Source organism: Convolutriloba macropyga, chromosome 1 (assembly GCF_964194025.1).
Source record: "Convolutriloba macropyga chromosome 1, txConMacr16.3, whole genome shotgun sequence".
Taxonomy (NCBI): Eukaryota; Metazoa; Xenacoelomorpha; order Acoela; family Convolutidae; genus Convolutriloba; species Convolutriloba macropyga.
In genome coordinates, this window is record NC_134468.1 from 11,991,691 (window position 1) to 12,015,927 (window position 24,237).

The 24,237-nt window shown below is 38.5% G+C and overlaps 2 protein-coding genes across 8 annotated transcripts in view; one reads left to right on the forward strand and one right to left on the reverse strand.

Annotated features, from left to right (window-relative positions):
* Nucleotides 1–11,863: 11,863 nt before the first annotated feature.
* The window catches only part of LOC142335017 (uncharacterized), a 102,363-nt gene continuing 89,989 nt past the window's right edge, over nucleotides 11,864–24,237 (reverse strand). For 2 of the 3 annotated variants that reach the window (XM_075383347.1, XM_075383354.1), the window contains exons 14-18: nucleotides 23,861–24,100; nucleotides 21,112–21,317; nucleotides 17,497–17,709; nucleotides 16,813–17,101; nucleotides 11,864–16,229 (exon numbers count right to left, since the gene is read on the reverse strand). In XM_075383347.1, the coding sequence (XP_075239462.1) occupies nucleotides 13,219–16,229; nucleotides 16,813–17,101; nucleotides 17,497–17,709; nucleotides 21,112–21,317; nucleotides 23,861–24,100 (3,959 nt within the window). In that variant the 3' untranslated portion in view covers nucleotides 11,864–13,218. The remainder of the gene's footprint in view (nucleotides 16,230–16,812; nucleotides 17,102–17,496; nucleotides 17,710–21,111; nucleotides 21,318–23,860; nucleotides 24,101–24,237) is intronic. The other variant, XM_075383361.1, reaches the window with a different exon arrangement.
* The window catches only part of LOC142335045 (dihydrolipoyllysine-residue succinyltransferase component of 2-oxoglutarate dehydrogenase complex, mitochondrial-like), a 559,039-nt gene continuing 556,668 nt past the window's right edge, over nucleotides 21,867–24,237 (forward strand). For all 5 annotated transcript variants that reach the window (XM_075383374.1, XM_075383381.1, XM_075383396.1 and 2 more), the window contains exon 1: nucleotides 21,867–21,879. The gene's annotated coding sequence lies outside the window, so the exon portion shown is untranslated. The remainder of the gene's footprint in view (nucleotides 21,880–24,237) is intronic.

The window sequence follows — 24,237 nt, forward strand, 5'->3', positions numbered from 1 at the left end:
CATTGACCTTGAGCCAGGGCTTTTTTGCCGCCATTAAGCACGATGAGGATACCAACACCCTCCGAAGATAATGTACTCGAACCCTAATCCTAGTCCTATTTAAGAAATGTTTTACCACCAACTTATTTCTCTTTCGACCAAACTTGGATCTTACAGAAGCACAACACACACAATTGAAGATGAAACAGCTGTTTAAGCTGAGCTGTTATCAGCTATACTGAGCAATCTTGGTTTCCCGACAGCTCTGTTTTAAAATTAAACCTCCGCGCTCCTTTCTGATCCCCCACAACAGCTCCACTCACTCTTGACTTCACGAGCAGAATCCACTACTTAGCTACGCACACTTAGCACTCCACGATTGAAGTCCCCCAACCATGTACAAAAGCTGCTCACTTCAGAAATGAAGTCCCCCAACCAGTTACACAAGCTTCCAACTCCCCAATTGAATTCCCCCAACCAGTTTTACAAGCTTCCAACTCCACAATTGAAGTCCCCCAACCAAGTATACAAGCTTCCAACTCCACAACTGAAGTCCCCCAATCAGCCACATAAGCTTCTTACTCTTGCTTCTTCTGGTCTAATTTGGCCAATTCTTGACTACAAGGATTGTCTCTCCTTGTCTTCTCTATCTTCCTCCGCTAGTGATTTCAGCGACCCTCTTATGTAGCAAAGAAGCTCAGTAACAATGTTTTCTACTTACGAGGGGGGGTTGATTACTTAATTTAGAAAAACTCTGGGCCCATAATCTGTCGGCTAATGGCAACGCAGAGACAAATCTTGTAATCGAACAGTTAAATTAGAAATTCTGGTTGACAACTGTGGCGATTAACACAAAATTCAGTCCCTATTTATTACCCCAAATTACCGCACTTTTACATTCATGGTGATCACCTTTAATTTATAACTTCCTTGACTTCCTATGACATCCGATTATAACTTGCTATTTACTCTGATAATTTACTTCGTTAAAAGATCAAGGGTCAACATATCACATATAACAATTTGAAAAGCTGGTGACAAATCTGGTATAAATAGCACGTGTTAGCTCCTTGTTTCATTAACTCATTTCATAAATAACGAAGATATAAATCAGCACGTGGATTGCGGTATGTATATCTTTTCATACTTTAAACAAGTAACATTGTATTTTCAATAAAAATATTCTAATGCACCAAAAACCAAAACGGCTCTTTTCCGTTATTGCCCCCCAGCCTTATAAAGCCAGTCTATTTGCACCCCCCCCCCAAAAAAAAATATGTTCTTTTTGATCCTTAGAGATCCTTTATTTTAGTCATAATAAATTGCCCGTACCGGTAGACGATTGGGTGAATTTTTGTTTCCGGTTGTCAAAAAAATTAGTACCATAGAGCTATTCCTGCGAAAAAAAAGCGAAAAAATATTTAAAAACATGAGTTTTCTTTGTCTGCTTACATCATAAGCAAAGTTTGATTACCGTATACGTCTTATTTTCAAAACTTGGCTGTACAATTAAATTGTAAATGCCGTTTGTATATAATTGTATATAATAGTGTCTGAAATGAAACCAATATGCTATAATATGTATAAGTGGGGGGTGCAAACGGACGTGGGGGGGGGGGGCAATAACAGAAAAGAGCCAACAAAACTACGTCAATTTTAGACATCTAGTGGGTACGGGCATCAGCGGACCGCTGTCCATGGCCATGCCTCTCATCTGCTGTGGGTTTTAATCCGGAAACTTAAAATACAGGGCAACCTAAAATACGCGTATCTCTAAATTTTTCGGACTACTTGACCTCATTTTCAAAATTCGGCTTGCTTGCATATCGGCTTGCTTGACCGCTACCAAAATCAGATTACATCGAACTGTAAACTGACTCATGTGTTGTAAAATAAAACAGAATGAAACTAGCTATGCAAGATCTGTGAACAAAAATCAATGGTCTTATTATCACACGCGAGATGTAATACCGTAAACGAATGATTTGCTAGGCTAATCAAAAACGCAGAAATTTAAGTCAAAATTCACCAAAATAAATTTAACTAAATAACAGCTTTAGTATATTATTAAAACCTCTTTACCGCGCTTGTTGCATTTCGGCAAATTAAAGGGTCAGATGAAGAAAACTATCAGACAAACAGTTGCTAGCAGGATAATTCGCATCAAATAGAAAGACCAAAAGGAACAACATAACCACTACAAAATTGGTTAGAGCTCACTAAATTACATAAAGTTTATTATGATGTGATTTGTAAAGTAGGGATTCTTCTGTGTTCCACAAATCCCGGCAATTTAATGTAAAATAATTTTAAAAAAATTTGTCTTCAATATCAGTTTGGTTAGGTACTTGGATTAAATGGTTGGCTTTCTTGATAATTCACCGTACCCCCTCTTCCTGCATACTTTATTTGCGACCTTCATACAAAATTAGAAGCACCCAGAATTGAAGTTGGCGTGTTAGTGTCAAGATAGCAGAGATTAAAATGTGGCTCCGGATGAGTCATCTGGCTGGATTTCTTATCATTTGTTTGTCCTTTTTGATTATCAGAATAGATTTCAAATAATTGGCGACCTTCGTCACGCTTGAAAAGCTAATAGACTGACATAGTAGGTTCGTTAAACGCTACTTTTTAAATTAAAGCTTCATCAATTTTAAGTATAAAATGCTTTTTTTGAAGTTAAAAAAAAATCTTGAGCTATTGTTTCAACTCGTTTATTTGACTCCAATGGTCACACAACTTCTTTTTTAATTAGAGTGATTTGAAATTCAAAAATCCCCATAGTCTTAACTCTATTTGCTATATCAAAAGTTTTATCAAAATAAATTATATCAAAATGAGAAGAATTTGTTCAGTTCTTTTTCCTAGCATGAAATTTTCAACAAAGCGATTTTTAAAGCTGCTTTTAAGTATCGATTTAAACTTGAATTCTTGGATTTGGTAGTATTAACCAGAAATGCTTGTTTTCTACTGGATGAAAATTTAGACACTTTCTAGCGATCGATTTTTATTTTCTTAATCTCCCAATTTTTGCGCATTTAGCAGTATTTTTCCTGGATGGTTTTTTAGCTCTATATTTTCAATGAAAACCAATCAAAGCACTCTTGGCTAAGTTTTTTTGGACTCCAATACTTTCAATTAATATATTCCTTATTACGATAATCTTATCTTAGTCGAATTATTCACTCATTGACATGCCATCAGTTTAAAGTCAAAATCCAAATTTGGAATCACAGCAACACTCGGATTGCTGCCCCTCGTCACTCTGATGATGATTCATTGTGTGGATCAAACACCCACACAATCGGGTTTTAAATTGGATTAGTAGAACCCACACAATCGGGTTTTCAGGTGGAATAAAAAAACCCATTCAATCGGTTTTTCAATTCCGATTGTGGAAACCCAACAATCTGACTTTCAATTGGTACACTCTTAACTGGTGGGATAAGGATTCAAAGACTGGCTCGCGTTTCATATGTGTCTACATTCTCGCATCCCTTACAAAGAGCATGATTGCGGACCCCCGAATTGCTGTAACAGGGACAATTTGAGATCCTACTGAAAGCTAACGATAACCCCTCCGGCTGCTAACTTCTGTTATCAGCCAGAGTAGCGATTCTTTTGAGGGTCTTACGAACTGTCGCTGAAAACCCCCAAATGACTTGAAAATCAGAGGTATGAATTGAATTCCGACTACACTACATGTCTGGGCGTACTGTTCGTACTTCCTGTCCTCAGCAGCTGACAGGGTGAAACCACTCTTCTCCGACGCATTTATAAAATTTCTTGTCTGCAAGGGAGATGTCACACTCATGCTGCTGGTTGACCCGCATTTCATAGAGGCAAGAAAATGTCGCCCGGTCTGGAGTTATTGTCGGGTATTAAATTCTTCTCTTCACAGATGGTGACAAAAGAGTTTCCGAGCAAACTGATATAAGTTTGTCTTGTATACGGTCATGAAGATAGATAAAATCACCCTGACATTGGCTCGACACGGGAGGATTGCCCCCTACAAATGGCGTCCCAGAATTACAAAGAGCACACATATTCCCTCGTTCTCGTACAATTTAACACCCAGTTGGTACTCAAGAGCAAAACAGAACTCATTGCAAGATAGGTGTAGTCCCGGAGCTGAAATGGGGGCTGCTGATAACCAGTCACCAGACTGCTGTAGAGGAAGAGATTGCAAACGAGTTTTTTCTCTAAAGGAATTTTGTTTTACTAACAAAATGTCGTAGGCTGAACTATCATGTTCTTCCTGAATTTTTCTTTGAGAGGGATGATATCGCAATTTTGCTCAATTCTCCAACGACCTTAACAAAAGAGACGTTTTCAGTTAGATTGTGCCTTTTCACTTTTCAACAAGAACAGAGGACTGAAAACGGAGCCAACGTATGCAGCGTGCACTTGATCTGCTGATCGTCTTATTCTTATAGCAGTTTTATTGACTGGAAGGCTTGCTTGATTCCAAGAGGTAACTGACATCGAAACTCAGAGAATACCTCCAAGAGTTTGCACGCAAAACCGAGTCGAAATTTCGTAGGATTTTATTTGATTCGTCCGAAGGAGAATTGCATTGCAAACAGTAAACCACTTTGGGGGCACCAATGAAAAAACACATTTTTCCATGGGCACAGTGTGGATTGTCCACATAAGCTAAATTGTCTAGAAGTTCCTTATTTTTTCAACACGTTTAAGTAAACAAGAGGAAACAAGAGCAACCATTCCTGTGTGAGCTCCACAAACGTAAATTCCATCTACACAGTTCCTCTTGATGAAACTGTCAACTTTCGTCATGCTTTGGATTGACCATAGTTCGCACTTGTCTTTCCTGAGTTCAAAACCGATTTTTTCTCCTTAATCTGTGAGAATTTCCAAGGCATTACAAAGTTCGATCTCGGTACCTGCAATAACTCTGCCATAGAGATACCAGCAATGTTGCAAGAGGTTTGGTAATTTGCTTTCAATTTCGTCAATACGAGGCCAGATGGCCAGTGAAAACAAAAGTGAACCCAGTGGATCTCCTTGTTGCACTCCTGGCTGTTGTTAAAAGCCTAGCTATTGAAGAAGAAATCACTACTCTTCGAGTAACGAAAGGATGCAAAAGACATTCATTTAAATATTTGTTTAAGCCGAGAAAAAGACTGCGCTTAACCGAAATAAATGTGTTTCTGAAATCATTTTGGAGTATGCCCCCACTTTCTGTTCCCTTCATTGTTTCGAAGGTTTTTTGTGGCTTGCACTATGCCCTCGGCACCTCCTTTGACAACAACTCCCAACTGCTTTGCTCGAAACAACTCAACCACCTCGAAGGCTTCTTCTTTTGCAATACATTTGACAACAATTTAACTTCATCCACAGCCATATGTCTAATGACGGTTTTCTTGTTTTCAATGCTGTTAAAATGGCACTACGAAAAGCTGTAGCCACGAAGCTTGGGAGCTGGCCTCTGCTGGCTACATTCACTATATTGTTTAAGGAATTCATTGCTCGTTTGGAGTGATCGGAAATTGAACAATTGATTGAGTGGAGAAGATGGGTACCTTTTGGACGGCCCAGCTGCTATGAAAATAGAAAAAGAACTGAAGCTGTAAAATGACTTTTGTTTCATTGAATTGGAAATCTTTGCAGCTATAATCTTCCATCGGAAGATTATAGCTATAATCTTCCATCAAGAATTTCGTTTTCCCTTGGTTGCAGCTTTCGAGTTAATGAGGGTTTTTCTGTTGGTTGTTGGGTGCTATTCCCTGCGTTGATAAAATCTCTGCCACCCGACCAAATTGTCCTTGAAAACAAAGTGTTGTCGTTCGGGAGGCAAGCGCTTCCATTGTGCTGTTGCTTGTAATTTTAGCTTGCTTCGTTGAGTGCGCTTTGTTCCAAAAGGCAATATACTCACCCGGTGTCCATCGCTCAAACTTAGTAATCATTGAGTTTTCCTGTCGCTGCTTTTACCCCTCTGTTGGAAGCACGCAAACCACATTTTCTAACTGCGAAAAACTTATCAACACGATCTGGATTTGAGATGCAATCCTCTTTGACTAACGTTATCATCCCGGACCATGACATACTAAAAGTCCCGGGAATATATAATAAATCGTTGGAATATTTTTCACTGCAAATAGTTTTCATATCTGGAAAATCGCTTGGATTGTCACTGGAGCTTGATGAACCAATTCCCAGTGTTGCAGATTGAACCAACTCGTCTATGCGGGCAGATAGATCAAATTAATTTAGAGCACATCCGTTCATCGTAGTTGATTTAGAGCACATCCACTGATCGTAATTTTGACCCCAATGCAAGTATCTCACCTTGGACCTGACCAAGTCGTACGCCAAGATGGAGACTTTATATTGATTATCTTTTCTGTCGGGATAAAAAAAGATGGTTCTATTTGGAATAAGGAAACAAGAAATGTCATCGTTAAGTGTCAGTTCACTTATCTGCTGTGTTAAACCAGTTGAGGAGTCTGACAAAAACGTTTCTTCCCAAACTTGCTATTTTGTTACTGTGGGCTAAGTTGCTTTGGACAGATTTACAGCATAATCAGCTGGGTCTGCAGAGTTCATCAACAATTCTTTTGATTTCTATAAACTTGTAAAGTTTTCTGCCTTTTTGTTTTAATCAGGACAACTGAGACAACATTACGTTGTAGAAAGAGACATAACATTTGTGTTTTTCTTGCCGTTTAAAATATTCATTTGCGTAACAGATTCTCTAACACGTTTTGTTTTCTCAAAATCGTTTATAATTTTATTGTCCAGAATTGGGTTTTATCTTCTTCTAAACCTTGAAGAAAAAACCTCTGGTGGATTTAAAGTACTTATTTTGAGATGAGAAACAATGTCTCTATGTTTTTAAAACGATCATTTTTCGAAAATAGAATAACATATTAAAAAAGAATTCGACTTTTTTGGTTTTTCTTTGCTATTGAATTTCGGTTTGAGTTCAGTTTCGAGATCTTGGTACAACTGTTTCTTGAATGGAGTCACCTCAGCTGTAGGATTTATTTGTGGTTGATAGATTTTGAATTCAGAAAAAAAAATCCATTTGTTTTTAATTTAGTACGTTTTTGAACTATAGAGGAATTTTAATTTGCTGGATACAAAACCAATATCCTGGATAAAAATCTCTTTCTTGCAAGAAACTCTCTCAGATATTTTTACAATCAAATTTGATACAATTTAAACAAAATTTGAGTTATAAAAAGCAGATGAATTGCAAAGCTAAAAAATATAGCCAACATATTGCCGGAAAAAAGACGATAGACGCTTTTGGCCTTCCATGAATTGAAACAACTGAAGAAATAAGTTAGACAGATTGATCACCAGTCCATTAATAGACCACTATACATTTTAGACTGGGACTGTCGTGAGACCAATATGCTCTAGTAGAAAAAAACCCGCAGCAGATTTTTCAAAAAAAAAAAATTAAAATCAAAAACTCAAGACTCTTGTCCTCAAGAATTAGGGCATTAACGTTCGACACTACTTAGATACACACTATTGATCTCTATCCAGTAAAAAATCGAAAATAAAATAATTGATTTTGGAAGTTAATTTCTAGTGCGATAAGGCACACAATTGACCTAAAAGCAGAACAAATTAGGTCACGCACACAATATTTAACTCCAAAGCAGAAGAAATCACTGAAATTGCAAAAATCAACTTCAAGCGGTCAGGTCGCAAGAATCAACGATGGAAACCGCGACTTGAAAAGCATAACAAGAAAAGACCTTCATTACAATCCAAAGAATTAAATGAAAAGATTAGAATTGCTCTACTTCACCAGCAGATCAATTGAACAATGCCAGCCAAAACACAAACAAAATCAACAACAATTTGAGAAACTAATCAAATAAAACTAAACAATACTATACTCATTGCTAAAACTCTGAAAATTCAATCCCTTTAAACATATCTATTTTAAAAATATGTAAAAACCAATTTTTGGCTCTATAACCACTCCAGGATTATATCTGCAAGACCTGAAAAAATTCATTGGCAATTGAAAACTGATTATCTCAAAACGACAAAATTTCAAAAAACTCTGATAATATTATCTTCAAAATCATTTCTGTGTCTCTGGAGGCTATCCAAGGACCCAATTCCAAGCCTCAAAAAATTCATTGGCTTATAAAGATCAATAGGCAACAATTTTTAGAAATTTCAAACTTCCAAAAAATAGAATTTTGCTAGATTAAAACGTTTAAAATCTTTCTTTTGCCCCTAGCAACTATGCATTAAAATACTATCAAACCCTGGAGGAGGTTACCTTGCTATTGAGGGAAAAAAACTGAATAAAATACTATTTTAATTCAAAAAAAAAATGGGAAATGTTTAAAATTCCTCAAAAAATTTCCAAAAGCCGTGTTGAAAACAATTCCATTGACACTAACAAACATACAGCAGCTTTTTATCAGACCATGGAATAGGCTTTCTGGTACTTGAGGTTGGACAAACATCAAAAATTGTCAAAATGTTTAGGAAATCTTGAAAAAAATTGCAGATAATGTCAAATACTAGAAATCGAGACAGTAAAATGCTAAAGACCACTCCATTGTTACTAGAAATTGTGCAGTACCGTTCTATCTAACCGTAAAGGAGATTTCTCGGCCTCTGAGGCTGTAAAAACTCAAAAATTGACAAATATTTTCAAAAAACTTGAAAAAAAAATGCGAAAATTCCTTTGGCTTGTTTGTGGTACCAAAACTTATAGCTTATAAAATGTTCATGACAAGCAATTTTGTCTCGCAAAAGATCCTCATCAACTTTTTACAACTCAGTCTAAGACTAATCTAACCAAATACTCAAACATAGTCGGCAGATTGCCGGAAAATAGCCGCCACTGACGCGCTTGATGCATATCGGGATTGAAACAGAAAAGTAAAAAAGGCAAATTGACCGAATGTTTTCCTCCCTTTTTCAGCGTCAAAAAGTGTTCTACTTTGTCGTGCAGCTTCAGTTAGATTCAAAAACTGTACTTGATTCAGCTTCTAAACTGAAAACTAATAATTTTAATACCGATACCAGCTAGCAAAACCTAATGAACTTCGGTATTCTACTTCTCAAACTTAGTGACCGGGCTTTATTGGTTTGTCCCGTCTCTTTTGATTTTGCTCTTTTGACTTTGACCGTACTCATTATATTGCGTAATTCAATGCATGACAGAATTTAGTATTTATGCACTAGAAACAGTGAGTGAAGTAAGTCGATGTAAAACGAAAAACGTGATCAAAGGGTAAAACGAATTTCAAAAAAGAGTGCCTTAATAATAGCCCTTTGAGAATCTGACAGCGGCTATTAGAACAAAATCACAAAAAAACATGGAAAGTTGCACCATTTTGAGCCCAAAAACTCCTAAAAATGACCTTTTAACCTGAACTTAAGGCCATACCTGCATCTGCACTACTCTAAGCACTTGAAGGACTACTAACGTCCACTTTGGGCCTCTAATAAAAGTTAATGCCTGCTGGGCTTTACCTGTTTATCCCGTTTTGAAAAATCAAAGTCATTGAAAAATGTGTGAACACATCTTAACAAAAAACACAGCGCCCCAATACAATTCAAAAAACCACGACATCAGCAATTATAGCTGCTATCGCTTCGCGGCTAGTGATAACACCTTCGCTTATAGATTTTATTATTCTCATAATTTCGACATCCATTGATCTACTAACAAAAATCCTGATTACCACAGGAAAAAAAACCATTTGGAAAAAAATCTGATCCAAAAAATCGAAAAAAAAACAGTACAAATCAAAATGAAATTGCCGCATGTGAACAAAAAACCACTAGCAAGAAAGCAACTTTCGGTTCAAACACCATTTTCTCTCTACTTTAAAATTAGAGCGAAAAATTTCACACCGCAAAACCACTCGCTTTTTTGCTCCCTTTCCTGTTTCGGCGTGACCAAAATCACTACTCCAATTTGACTTCAAAAATCATGAAAATGTGTGAAAAGATCTTAAAAAAAGACAGCGCCCCAATACAATTCAAATTCTTTGAATTGTAAAAAACCAAGAGCACCGAAATATAGCTTCGCTCAGCTTACAACTTCGCAGCTATAAAAAACAATATAGCTACGCTCAGCTTACAGCTTCGCAGCCATAAACTTATTCCACAGAAAAGATATTAAAGGATTTATATATTATACAAGGATTTACATATTACACAAACAAAATATGATATCACGAACAACAGGCGAGTAGCTGGCTTTAGTTCTAGCCAGCTTAATTACAGGAGGGCTAGCCGAAGAAGGCATGGATAAGCAAGGGATAGAATGTCGGGGGTCCAAGATCGCCCTTTAATGCATATAATCCTCAAGAGTTCCTCATCAGCTTCAATGAACCGTACACTTAGAGCCTACTATAGCCCTAAGAGGGATGCCTCTGCCTGCCCTCGGGCTTTGCCAGTTTATCCCGTTTTTGAAAACGGAAAGACAGCATAAATCCCTCAAGCTAGCGATAAATATTCTAGCTACAAATGTAAAAGTAAGGTCATACCAAATATTTGCCTAAAAAAGACATGTATACAATAATTGCTTAGGAACGACGTTCAAATACAGGGCATCTAAAATTGGGCTTTATGGGTTTATCCCGTTTCTACTTCTGACTTCAATTTTTTATACTGACTCTGTTCATTTTTAATTGCTTTGCTGAGCAACTGATGTTCAAAATCACTTTTAGCAGAATGAGAGAAGAGAGAAACTAGCCTAGAGAAGTCAAAAATATTTCACGCAAAATGTTGAAAAGGCGGCAAAATGAGGTAAAGCGAAACATTTTTTTATTCGACGAAGTAAAAAACATAGCAGGACAAGTCCTGACGTACAATTCAAAGAATTTTCATTGACTAAACAATAAACGACTTATAACGGACTATGAGTGAATTGGGAAAATCATTTCTAAAAAAAACCAGATAAAAAAATTAAAAAAAAACACAAAAAATCGGTGTCAAAATGCCGCATGTGAACAAAACACCACTAGCGAGAAATGAACATTTGGTTCACACAAAAAACTAGGCCTAGAATGAGCTATTAATGGATTGGGAAAACCCTTTAGAAAAAACCCGATCCAAAAAAATCGAAAAAACAGTAAAAATCAAAGTGAAATTGCCGCATGTGAACAAAAAACCACTAGCGAGAAAGCGAATTTTTGTTCACACACCATTTTCTCACTCTACTTTAAAATTAGAGCGAAAAAATTTCACGCCGCAAAACCACTCGCTTTTTCGCTCCATTTCCTGTTTCGGTGTGACCAAAATCACTACTCCAATTCGACTTCAAAAATCATGAAAATGTGTGAAAACATCTTAAAAAACCCAGCGCCCCAATATCATTCAAATTCTTTGAATTATAAAAAACACCATGTCCACAATAATAGCTGTTATCGCTATTAGCTGTTGTCGGCTATTAATCAAAACTACATTCAAGAACTGAATAGCTGAAATTTTTTTCTGAATAGCCAATTTTATAATCTATTACAGGAAAAATTGCATCAGAGTTCATTTTACAAAGAGCATCATCTGTTGTTTTACTCAGCTTCATTCATCGAGCTGTTTCAGGAATTCTTCCATATCTGGTTGTTGTTCTATCGATTTTCTAAACATGGTTTTTAAAAACTATTCTTAGGCCTTTCAAAGTTATTTTGGATTTAGCAAAAAAACTCTGATTTCCAACTAGACTTGTGCTCTTTGGTGGTGACTTTTAAGTGGCATGATTTATTATTAACTCAAATAACTGATTTTATTTTTTGCTATCAGGGTTATCTTTTCCTGGTTAGTCTGCTGTCAATTAGGTATTTGGAACACTTCCCCATTAACCAACGACTTCAACGTCCTCGTTGCTATTCTTGCTCCCTGGATCTGCCTCTGTTCTATGGAAAACAACTTTAGTTTCAATCAAATCTATTGGAAAAAATAGATGTACTTTTGCTGAACAAAACAAAAAGTAAAAAAGCGACCATAGCACTTGGAGTGTAACACAAATTTGGCACGTCACATCCGAACCCTTGAGAAGTGCTGCACTACACAGCTGGGGGGAGACTGGACCTGGTGCCAGCACCACCAGATATTGCCAGACCAGTCCAGCTGTGATGCGAAAACTCATTGGGGGACAGAAATGACGACTATACGAGGGCCAAACTAACAACGAACGAATGAATAAATGAGTCAATGAATGAACGAATGAATGAATCAAGATTCAAATCAAACCAATATTCAATTCAATTCAAATCTTACGAGAGAGCGCAGAATAAGGAGCTAGGAGAATTATAGTAGAGCATGTTTTGTTGTAGTAGAATTATAGTAGTAATAGCTATTATAAGGAACAACTAATTATAAGACATAGAGAGAGAAAAAACAATCATTCAATATAGGTACGTAGGAAGGTACTTAGGGTATGTATTTAGGAGGTGGCGTGAGTTTGTTTACTGTGTTTGTTTGTTGTTGCATTAGCTATAGTTTTATACAAGTTTGTTCATTACAGGTGCGAAGTCTACTTGTCTCGTTCGATGCTAAGGAGTCGCAGAATGATTCATTCTTTCGTAACTGTTCGATCTTGCTCCTGTTCCAATCTGCACTCTGCCGAAAAATCCAGTTTCGTAAATCGAGAGAAATTTCCCCAAACATTTCTGGGAGTATGGAAGCCATGTCACTTTCGATATCCTTCTTGTCGGGAGAACGCTTAACTCTTCCAGGCAAAATTTGGGATTCAATGGGGCGTGGGGAAATTTGCGATAAGGGTCTATTTTGGGTAACAACTGCGCGACATAACTAAGGTTGTAACTTTGCAGAAACTGAAAAAAAGCGAGCGAGCGAGTGGCTATTCAACGCTGGTTATATTTGTTTAAGCTGACTGATTATTAAAACAGGAAAAAAAGGAAACGCACATAGTTAGTTACAATTGTTCTTTTTCAACGACAGGACAATTGCAGAATGGGATCTAAAATCCAATCATCTAAGATTGGAGCGTCACAAACAGGAGGAGGGGGAGGGGTAAGGTGGCATCGTCTCAAAGGGGAAAACAAATTAGTTTGCCAACTACAAGGAAACAATAACGTCCAGTAAACGAGAACATATTGTAATACTTTATAGCAAACAACGTCAAGAAAAATATTCATAACGATAACTGTCATAAAAGATGCTTCCTAAATCTTGTCTCAAAAACGAGGGGGTGAACAACTAAAGTGGTTGGTACAGGAGAACACGTAACTGGGGCTCTTTTTGCAGAAGCGTTAGCAATTTTCAGCTCTTAGCTACTTCGTGTACAAGTGGCTTAGAATGTGCGCTGGCTGAGTTGTTAGACACTGGCGATGTTTTGGAAACGTTGTGGTGTTTTGAGTTGATCGGAACAGAGGCTGTGGTTTGATTCGTATCTTTATTCTCTTTTGAGCTCTCTTTACTCTGTGTGTACCCATTTTCTCGTGGCATCTGTTGCTGGTTCTGATGTTTGTTATTTTTTGCACCTGAAGCGGGCGAGGCCTGATTACTATTACTACTAATACTATTACTGTTCCCTGAGGTAGAACTGCTGCCTGCGTGTTCCTCCTTCTTGCTACTCGGCTTCAACATTGGGTGCGGGCGATAATACTTCGGGTGGTAATTGTCTGAGAATGACTTTTGCATCTGGTAGCTGCTACCGCTGTTGCTACCATTGTGACTCCCGCTACCACTACCAATACTAGCACCACCCCCATTACTTTTCCCACTTTCCATGGATGAGTTCAACGTCGAAGTATGCGAACCGCCGATAGACGTTGCAGAACTTGGGATTGTCCCGCTACTTTGACTCTTAGATGACGTCGCCAGTGACGGGCAACTAGAGACAGGTGCTGTCGGGTTCGCAGCAGAGGGGGGTGGTTGTAGTGGTAGTTGGGCATTGTTAATAGCACCAGAAGAATTCGAAGTATTTACTGTTCTGTTAATTGGAACATTTGATCGACTTGAGTTTGAAGTCTCGACCAGGCTAACGTGTGAACTGTTGCCGCTTGTGAGGTGTTCAGACGCATGTATTAGCTTCTTGGCTGAGGATGCGTAAGGTTTTCCCATTGAGGGTGATATTGGTCGTTTTCGAAGCATCAGCTCAGCTGAAGTCTCGTCCAAGTTGCCTCCGCCACTTCCCACGCGTTGCTGTTCTCTGACGTCTGATGGTGACAACTTGGGAACTTTGTTCATAGGGGGCGCCGATGAAACAGCCGCCCCAGTTGTTGCGGGCGGAACCCGCTGTAGACTAGAAGATAAAACTGCGCTCTGTTGTTGAACAACTTTATTCGCATTTGGATTTATCGAACTAGGCAACGTCAAAGGTGTCATTTCGTTGGCGCTCCGCTTCAAATAATTATTTGTGGCTGCCGTTGAATGACTTGCAAGAAGAAGATTTTGCTGAGCAGCCACGATTGCTTTATTTTTCTCTCGTTCGCGCTCACTAGCTGCCATAGCACTTGCCACTGATGCTACAGCTACTGGACTGCCTTTGAACAAATTGACATCGAAGGGTGCTGTTTTCGTCTGGTGAGCGGCAAGGCGATTTGCTTCTTGTGCTGCGGCCGCTGCAGCAGCTGAGTTGCCCGTACTGTTCCCTGCAGCTGTATTGACCCATTGAAGGTTGTTCAACGCGTCTGCATGCTCTTTTGACAGACCTGGGTATGCTTTGAGTAGTGTCTCTAAATGTTGCACTTCTGCTATTTTCTGTAATAACAACGGATCCGATAGTTCCAGATGTCTGGCATACTCTGCAGCCGTGACTGATCCATTAGTATACGATCCGGCATTGCTCACTGCTGCTGTTAGATGTTGGAAAGCAGTTGGAGGATGGGAAGCCCCGTGAGGTCTCAAAGACGTCGATGTGGTCGGGGGTGGAGGTGGTGCGCCTGGAACGGGTCCTGGGTAGGGCCAGGGTGGCGCAGCGGCTGCACCTCCCACCGATGACAGGAGTGGCCACCCTATTGGATGATTTGCAGGTGCTGGGGGAACGAACAGTTGTTTATTTGTAGATTGAGGTGGTAAATAGAGCTGTTGCAGATGTTGCTGTAACTGCTGATTTTGTAACAGATACGACAATTGGGGATCTAACAGTGCTTGATGTTGTAAATTGGGAAGATTTTGCAATGCAGCAGCTGCCGCTAAAGGTCCGTTAGCAGCTGGTGCGGCTACAGTGGGTGCCGCCACTATTGCGTCCGGTCTACGAGGTACCGAAGAGTTTAAGTTTGTAGACGAGGAAGGGGGCGCTACGACAGAAAGCCCGCTGTTAGGAGGTGAAGTGCGTTGTTTGTTTTTATGAGCAGAGTCCATAGTCTGAGATGTTAAGTAATCGGTAGCTAATAGATCATTCGTTACCGTTTTCAAAGAAGGTCCCAGAGTAGCCGAGGTAGTTCGTGGGATGTCCAGAGCTCCACGTCTCAACAGCTCATTGGCCATTAAGATCGAACTCTGTTGTCCATTCAAACCGTTAAGTTGAAGACCACCCGGTAACTGCCGGGCAACGGCTGCCAACACCTGTTGTTCTGGGGTCATTTCTGATATCAAAGAGGGGTACGGTACCTGGATACCCTGAGAAAGAGATCCTCCAAGAGTTGCTGCAGCATTGGAGCTGTTAGCTCCGTAAGAGTTGACCAACTGCTGGATTTTGTCCGGATTCACTAAGGGTGATTTTCTATCATGTGCTGAAGTGATGTGCAATAATGGTGGTGGAACAGGGGGCGCGTTCGAAGTACCCTTGGAGCTGGGTCTCGAATGGTTCAATGGCGTGGGAGATATCGGACTCGTCTTCTCAGCTGTGTTACGGTTTCCGCTCGAATTCAAAGAAGACGGGGAAATTGCTGATACACTCGAAGTGTTTTGTAGTTGACTCGGATCCACTCTAAGCTGTTTTGACTGCGGACCTTCTCCAACTGCATCTCTTATCCGTGACTTCATCATTTCGAGAGCTGTAGTTCTCACGTTGGCACCCCCTCCCCCACCAAACCCTGCTCTGATTACAGCAGAGGGCGATATTGCTGAACTGCCCCCTGGGTAACGAGGCGATTGATTCTGTGATTCGCCCACTGATAAGGGTGAATGCTGTAGTAGACCTTGGGTGGCTCTGTCTTTTAGCAAATCACAGCCTGAGTGTGCTTCTTTGAACAAGTTGACGAGGGGAGTTCCCTCTAAATCTTTCTCTTCAGGACTCACTTCGTTGTCAATCCCTTGAATGATTAGCTCGTCAATAGTCAGATGTTTGCCATCGCCTCCATTATTCGGGTTATTGTTTGCGTAAGCTGAAATATCGACATTTAGTTGACATTTTGACAAACACTGTTTGATTAAATAAACCAATCAATTACAATTCTGTTCACGCCTTAGACTGTTTGATTCCAACACAGCCCAAATATTTGCTCAGAAGTACAAACAACCTTCAAAGTGATAAAAATTTGCCGCCAAAGACAATTTATAATTTCATTGTTAAACAGCTTAAGTCTATATACCACCAAATTAGCAGATTCAGATCGACAGATTCTGATAGCATCAAGCGCCCCTTCCATTTTCGGAAAATATTGGGCAACTCTTTCAAGCAATAAGCAAAATTCAGAAAACAAATTTAAAAGCGTCGTGTCTTGTTAGTTCAGCTAAGTTAGGTCGAAGGGTGGAAGCTAAGTTCAGTTAGGTCGAAGGGTTAAAACAAAACAGACCCCCTCTCCCCCTTACAGTATATGTGCCCACAATACATAACGGATTGATAGGTCACAACATAGCACGTGACCTTGAGAATTTCAATTAAAATGAACCCACTAAACTGGGGTTGGGGTGGGCAGATAAACAGCAAAAGATCCAAAACAGTATTGAAGGGTGTCTGCCACTAACCTTTAGCAAGTGCACTCTGCGTTGCAGCTTTGATGTTGGTTATATCTTGGTGATTTCCGCCCACCCCGTTAGTTGTGTTTCCAATCCCGCACGAACCCGCTTCAAACGTACCCGCGGCGCCTTTACCGGGAACGGCGGAGGGTGAAAGGCGGGGATGAGGGGGGTAGTTGTTGTATTTTCTCATAATATAAGACTTCATGTCAGGCTCTTCGATCAAACCTGTCGCGGTGGACGAAGGGGAGAGACTGGCGCTTGTTGGGGTCTCCTTCACAGCAATCAAACTCTCGTTCTGAAACGGCAGAATCATTAACCCCATCCAGTTTTTAGCGTTTGGGGACTTTTACATTGCTAAACCTAACTCCCCCCTTCAAATCAGCGTGTTTAATAAAGGACGCAAGATCGTAGTCATCACACAATATAGCTGTAAATTTAATTCATGAGAGATAAAATACAACCGTTCATATTTCTGCCAATTGGTGGGGGGGTTTTAGGTTCTAGCCTGTCAAGTTGGTAAAGCAACTACACAATACTGTACTGCCAGCAGCAATTGCAACTCTCCAGAACCGCCCGAGCTCATAAGCCGCTATAACAAAACCCAAGTTGTTCTGTTAACCTGTATGGTTTAAATACCTGGTGTAAGTTATAACGAGACAATGCTAAGATAGAACCCAAACTTCTACGTACCGGCTGTGCATCGTCGGCATCATCTGTGAAATAATCGGTGTCGTCTGAACCGGGTTGAGTAGTCTGAGGGTTGAAGCTACTGCTATTACCGCCACCCTCCACGTGACCAGACCCAATGGATGAGCTCCCTGTATTTCCACTCCTTCCCAGGTAAGAGTGGGATCCACGAGTGGCGTTTGAGTTGCTTCCGATTCGATTTCTTCTGTTTGCGACCTAATGACACCACAGCAAGTTTATGAAACGTTAGTGATCGTTTTGGAAAAATGACTTTTTACTATTTTTCAAAAACCAATGCTACAAGAAAAAGACAAAAGAGCAACAAAATGTTCTTTCTGATAATAATTTAGGGTTCTGGCTGTCTCCGTTCCAACCTCCAGAAATTACCTGAAATTCAAAAAATTTCATCTCAACTTGAAACAACACAGTTCACAAACGATGATAGCTAGTGGTCATGAAACGGCTTCCGGTAAAAGTTTAAAAACCATTTATTAATTCCCAAAAAAATTCATTAAATTTGTAGTTCTGGGACTTTGTAACCAGTAATATTTGCCCACTAATAAATGCGAGGACGGGCCGATATACAGAAAAACAATTTTTCATTAATTAAAACAGAGAATACCGAAGGTCAGACGACGGATTAAATTGAATAAATGCTTTTACAATCAACCCAACTAATTTTGTTTTTTGACATTGTTCACCATCTAACCAGAAAGGCCAAATTTGTCCTAGGAGAATAGTGACCCGAAATTTGAAATTGAGTTGCAAATAATCTGTAGTCTAGTTCAGGGAAAATGAACAATTATTATGCCGAGTCAATTTAAAATTTAAATGCTCAAGGTTAAACAATCAAAACTATAATAACATGATTCTACTAGAACTAAAATTCCCAGGACTACAGCAAAATTTTCAGTTGTCAACAGCAAAAAAAAACAAGTTGCAAACATACATCTCCAAGAGACCAATTTCATATTTAGCAATTGGTTCAGAATTGCTTGTTACATTGTAAGTACGAATATACGTACTACAGATTTCGATAAATGGTCCATCGACACAAAGTGCGGAATATCTATCAAAAGAATTTTGAAGACCGAGCAAACTTAACTTTTTAAAATCTTGCTTCTAACTTTCAGTAGTTACTTTTCAATTCAAAAAACCTTTTTCTGTTTCCCTACTGTTTGACTTTTGGTGGACATTACAGCTGACCTTTTTGTTGCCTTTGCCTATTAACCTCTAATTAACGTTAAGCAGACGTCCATAACAATTTGTGCAAAAAATTAAGCTGCGTTATACTTGTTCATCACGTTCAATAATTAATCAGTTTTCAGTATCTTTAAGTATTTCTGTTATACATTTACAAAACTGCTGTTTTCGCTTACAGAGCTATATTTGTTTTAAACTGTCAACGGCAATTGAAATGTTTTACTATTACTACAACAACTTAATTTTTTCACTAGAAGCAAATATTTTTTCAAAAACTCGTTTATAAGATGCGCTCTAAGTTCGATTCTTCAATTGCTGCTGAGCTACGAAAACCAAATTGAGATCAAATCACTCTAAAAGCAAAACTGATGAGAAACTTGGAAGCGCCAAAGGATTATGTTTAAGGCTAAAGCGCAAGGATCCTTTTTCTAAGCGGCATACCACCCCAATTCTCAATTCTGTACTCTCATAATTTGAATCAAGTCATTGGAAGTAATTTCGGTTTTGAAGAGGAACGCACAGATACATTTACACTGCAAAATAAAACCGACAAATGTGAGACGATTGAACGGGGCAATGGTTGTACTATTTATTAAGGTGCTTCAAATGATGTCATCGGATATTACAATGGCCAGAGATTTGAAATGAAAACTGGAACCAATTTTGTCGCGCTTTTCATTAGTAACAAACTGCTACTAATTAAGTTAATTTGCTTAAAATTATGAAGGAGAGGGCACTTGAGATCACGCAAACATCACGAAGTCAAGCTTGATAAAAAATCAATTTGGAAAAACAAAATTTTTGCATAAAAAAGGACATATAAGAGGTAATAATTGCTTCATTGGATAGAGGTTAAAAAAACGTGGTGATAGGACCAGTTGCAAGGTTTGTGGTCTAACTAGGAAAACAAACGAATAAGCTCTCATCCGAATTTCGACCACAAAAAGTTGGAACCGTTTGACTAGTAGGAGTAATATTTTTATGTTGCTGAGCTTGAATGTGAAGAAAAGCAAGCTGAACCACATTGAGATAGAACTTACAAAAGAGAAGGATATAGTAAACAGGGCCGGCAAATCGCCGGAAAATAGCCGCCGTTGACGCGCTTGACGCACATCGGGATTGAAACAGAAAAAAAAGAAGAGTTACAAAATGACCGAATTTTTGCCGTTTTTTTCTCCGTGTCAAAAAGTGTTCTAATTTGGCGTGCAGTTTCAGTTAGATTCTAAAACTATACTTAATACAGCTTCTAAAATGAAGGCTGTTAAGCTTAATACTAATGTTAGCTATCAATCACTCTAATGAACTTTGATAACCTAATGCTCTACGACTTAATGACTGGGCTTTATCGGTTTATCTCGTTTTTTTTATTTTGCTCGATTGACATTGAAAGTATTCACCACATTGCGTAATTCAATGCATGAAATAAATTTAACACCATTCAGTTGCAACAGTAAGTGAAGTAAGTCAGAAGTCAAGCGTGAAAATCGTGATTTAAGTAAAACGAAAAACGTGATCAAAAGGTAAAGCATAGCAGGACAAGTCCTGACGTAGAATTCGAAGAATTTTCATTGACCAAACAAAAATTAGACTAGACCTAGAACGGACAGAGGGATTTGGAAAAACCATTTCCAAAAAATTTAAAAAAAACCTTAAAATCAATGTCAAAATACCGCATGTGAACAGTAGAAATTAAAATGAAATTGCCGCATGTGAACAAAAAACCCCTAGCGAGAAAGCGAATTTTTGTTCAAACACCGTCTTCTCACAATACTTTAAAATTAGAGTGAAAAAAATTTCCGCCGCAAAACTCGCTTTTTCGCTCGAACTTCCTGTTTCGGTGTGACCAAAATCACTACTCCAATTTGACTTCAAAAATCATTGAAATGTGTGAACAGATCTTAACAAAGACAGCGCCCCGATACAATTCAAATTCTTAGAATTGCAAAAAGGAGAGCGCATAAATAATAACCGGTGAAGGGCTGACGGAGGCTATTAAACATAACCCAACCAACCAATTGCTCTCGAACTACGGGCGGCGCAATTTAATTTATAGCGGCCGTAGCTTAGAAATGTTTTGTAGGTGCAAAAAAAACAGACTCCACAGTGCTCTGAACCTCAGACCCCAGGATGCTAGTCCAACATCTTAACCTCTAAGCTATAATAGTTTCGATTCTTTTTCGCTCACAATCACCTATTATATTAGCAACAAACTTTATTTCAGAAAGAGAACAATTTAGATCACTCAAAAAATACTAAAGAAAAGTCACTCAAGAAGTCAAAGAATGATCTAGAACAAAAGCGCAAAAACGATCAAGCAAAAAATTGCATTAAAAAAGACACACACGTTTATAATAATTGCCACAAACTTTGCTTGAGAGCAATTAAAAAGAGAGGGATAGAGTAACAAGTACTGACTGTGCTCTTGGTCCACTCGTGTAGGACGGATGAGAGTCTGTCCTTGTTGTCGAGGTAGTAACTAGAGATCTGGGCACGACTCTTAGTGGGAATGGCGCTGTTCAATCTGTCCCACTTGGGCCCATAGTTCTTCAATACACTCTGGAACGTCTCCTCCTCTTCTCGCGTCCACACCACTCCGCCGCTTCCACCTTGTGCAGAATTACCTGTAACACAGTCACACCGCTTAATTCCAATTTCTTAGTTATTTCTGTCGATCTCTCCGTTGCAAACTATGTGCTGTTACATAGTAGCAAGTTATATGTGAAAAAAGCACTTTTCGCGAGAGGTGGGTAACACTAGGAGCTTACAAAATTGTGGATTCTAAGCAATAGATTCAATATAGTTTATTTTGAATAATTTTGGATCTAATTCGTTGATGCCATCAAAAACTTCTTGTCACCCCCCCCCCCCCCCCTACTGGAAAAATCATACGCTACTATATATCAGTTTGTGATGAATCATAATCATGTGTACGTGAAGATTGCGTATAACATTTACGTACTACGTAGAGGGTCGGTCATTAAAAGAAAAGATCCGAATTTTTTTAAAAAAAAAACTAAAAATTTGAAAATCGAAAAACATTCACCTCTAGAAAGGACTTGTCAACAGCCAAGGTACTCTTTCGAGTGCAGTTTAAATGCCGGCAAATATGAGATAAAGTAATTTAGAGAGGAAACTTAACGTGCGATTTGGCAGTAAATTTAATCCAATTCAAACTTATTAAATCGAAGTGGGGTGTTAAAAATTTACTTGTAACAATATAACAGTGCATCCCATAAAAATTTTGTTTCACTAAAAAAGTTAAAGCTTTTTAAAGAGAAAAACTTCGACGAAAATGGTTTTCGAGGCAAAATTGATCAAGTGAGTTATGAAATCTAAAAAGTTTTATATTGACTGATCAAATATCAAATTTCAATTGATCATATTCAATATCGATCGATTTTCGCAAATTAATAACCATATTTTTTTCTAGCCATTTAAGCTAAACAGTACACTGTAAACGTCCAGTACAGACTAAACAGACTACATTGAGCGATTAATGAAACTGCAAAATTTTTTAGAGCCAACAGGGAAAACAGTTAACGCGTAGCAAAAGTAATTATGTTTCAAACGTGCATTTTCTACAATTATATTTAAGCTTACCACAAGAATAATTTAAAGTAACTAAGAAACCTCTTTGTACAATATTGGAACTATAAAACAAACTTGCTTCACAATTTTTTGTCCGAGACAAAACCCAGTATTTTATAACCATAATTAAAATTCCAGGACAATGTCTCTTGCGAGGTATTTTAAAAATGAACGACAAAGCAGAATAATCAAAAGATAACAAACTTTGAATTGTCAACTGCAACGCTTAGTAACTAAATACGCAGCAAAGCGCCTCGCTGTAATGATCAAAAAAAGAAGCAAAGATAAAAAATTGTTTTTGGCAGTATTTTTGCATTTGACAACTGTATACACACAAATATAAAAGTCAAGTGCATACATATATGTTTTGCTATTACAATTTTTCCTTTATATAGGAAATGTGTACACAGAACAGTTTCCGTTAGCCATCTGCGCGCGACTTCCTTAAGGCTTAAAATAATTTGTGCATTATGCAAAATTAATTTGCTACAATTTGCTTTTTAAGGAAGGCCATACGCAGAAACGCGTCTTAATAAATATTTCAATAAATTATTCACACATTCAATTTTTTGCATTCTTTTATTCTTTTTCAAAATGTCCATCTGATGTCGAGAGCATCAAGATAATAATTTTCTTTAGCAGAGAAAATTTCTTTTTTCTTAAAATAGCAATAGATGGAACAAAAACAACTTTCATCACAGTGAAAGCTGAGTTCACAGTAAACTAATGCTTTTAAAGAGCTATTAGCAAAGTTCATGTGATATCAATTTTTAAATTTCTTGACAGAAAACTTAATTTTTAAATTTTACAAATTTCTCTGAAATGTGCACCATAACTGGTTGATGAACAAAAAATGATATTCAATAATGTTTTTCGAGCAAATCTTGCGCATGGAATCCTTAAAAAACAACTCAAACTAAAAAAAACAATCTGTTTCAAAATTTGCAATCAATTGCAACTAGCTTTTTAGAGATTAAATTTGAGACGATACGCACATGCATGATTGAACGCAGCCAGCTCAGATGTTCGGTCTAGATTTTAAAACGCTTGATCGACAGAGCTCCGACAAGTCAGGAACATTAATGAAATTCCGACAAGTCACGAACATTATTGAAATTCCGACAAGTCACGAACATTATTGAAAGTCTGAGTCTGATATTTCTACACGCATTCAAGTATTTGTATTATCTAAAATTTTCATCTTTTCAAAACTGGCGTTTTTTAATGTCAATTTGAGATCAATTTGATGCAAAAAAATGAAAAAATATTTCAAATGGATAGAAACATGGCCTTAAATATGTCGGTCAGCGCCAAAAAACAACTGAGGATCAATAAGACCAAGGTTGATTAAGAATTATACAGACATTAGGTGTGCACCTTGGTATCTGAAGCGAATCAGTCTCAACCCCCCCCCCCCGCTCTCTCCACCCCCCCCCCCCCTGACACACGCACACAAACACACACACACACGCACACACGCGCGCGCGCGCATACGCACACACACCACCGCCATCCCCATTGAAAATCCCGCAACCAACTGCCAATCAAATGTACACAGCACTAAAACCAAACATACCGTGATCCCCCGAATAGTGGGGCGTGCTGTTCTTGAAACTGTTTGCTGCTGTGGAAGTCGAGTTCCCGCAACACACTGGCGGGGAAGCAGAATTGCCTATCTGCAGTTGACTGTGGTGATGGTGACTCTGGCTGACGTTGAGGTCGTCGTGTGGTCCCCCTATCACGTGTTCCGGATCCAACAGCTGGGTGATTCGGTTGTAGCAACTGGCACATGCACGCGTAACTCCCTCAGAAATCCCTGGACACACAAGTTAAATCACCCCATAAAGTACTTGGTTTTTGTTTTATCTACTAAAGCAGTCATACGATCAAGAAAAATGAAATTTAAGTCAACTATCCATTAATATTGACTACGTAAACTGCCATTAATGGGTC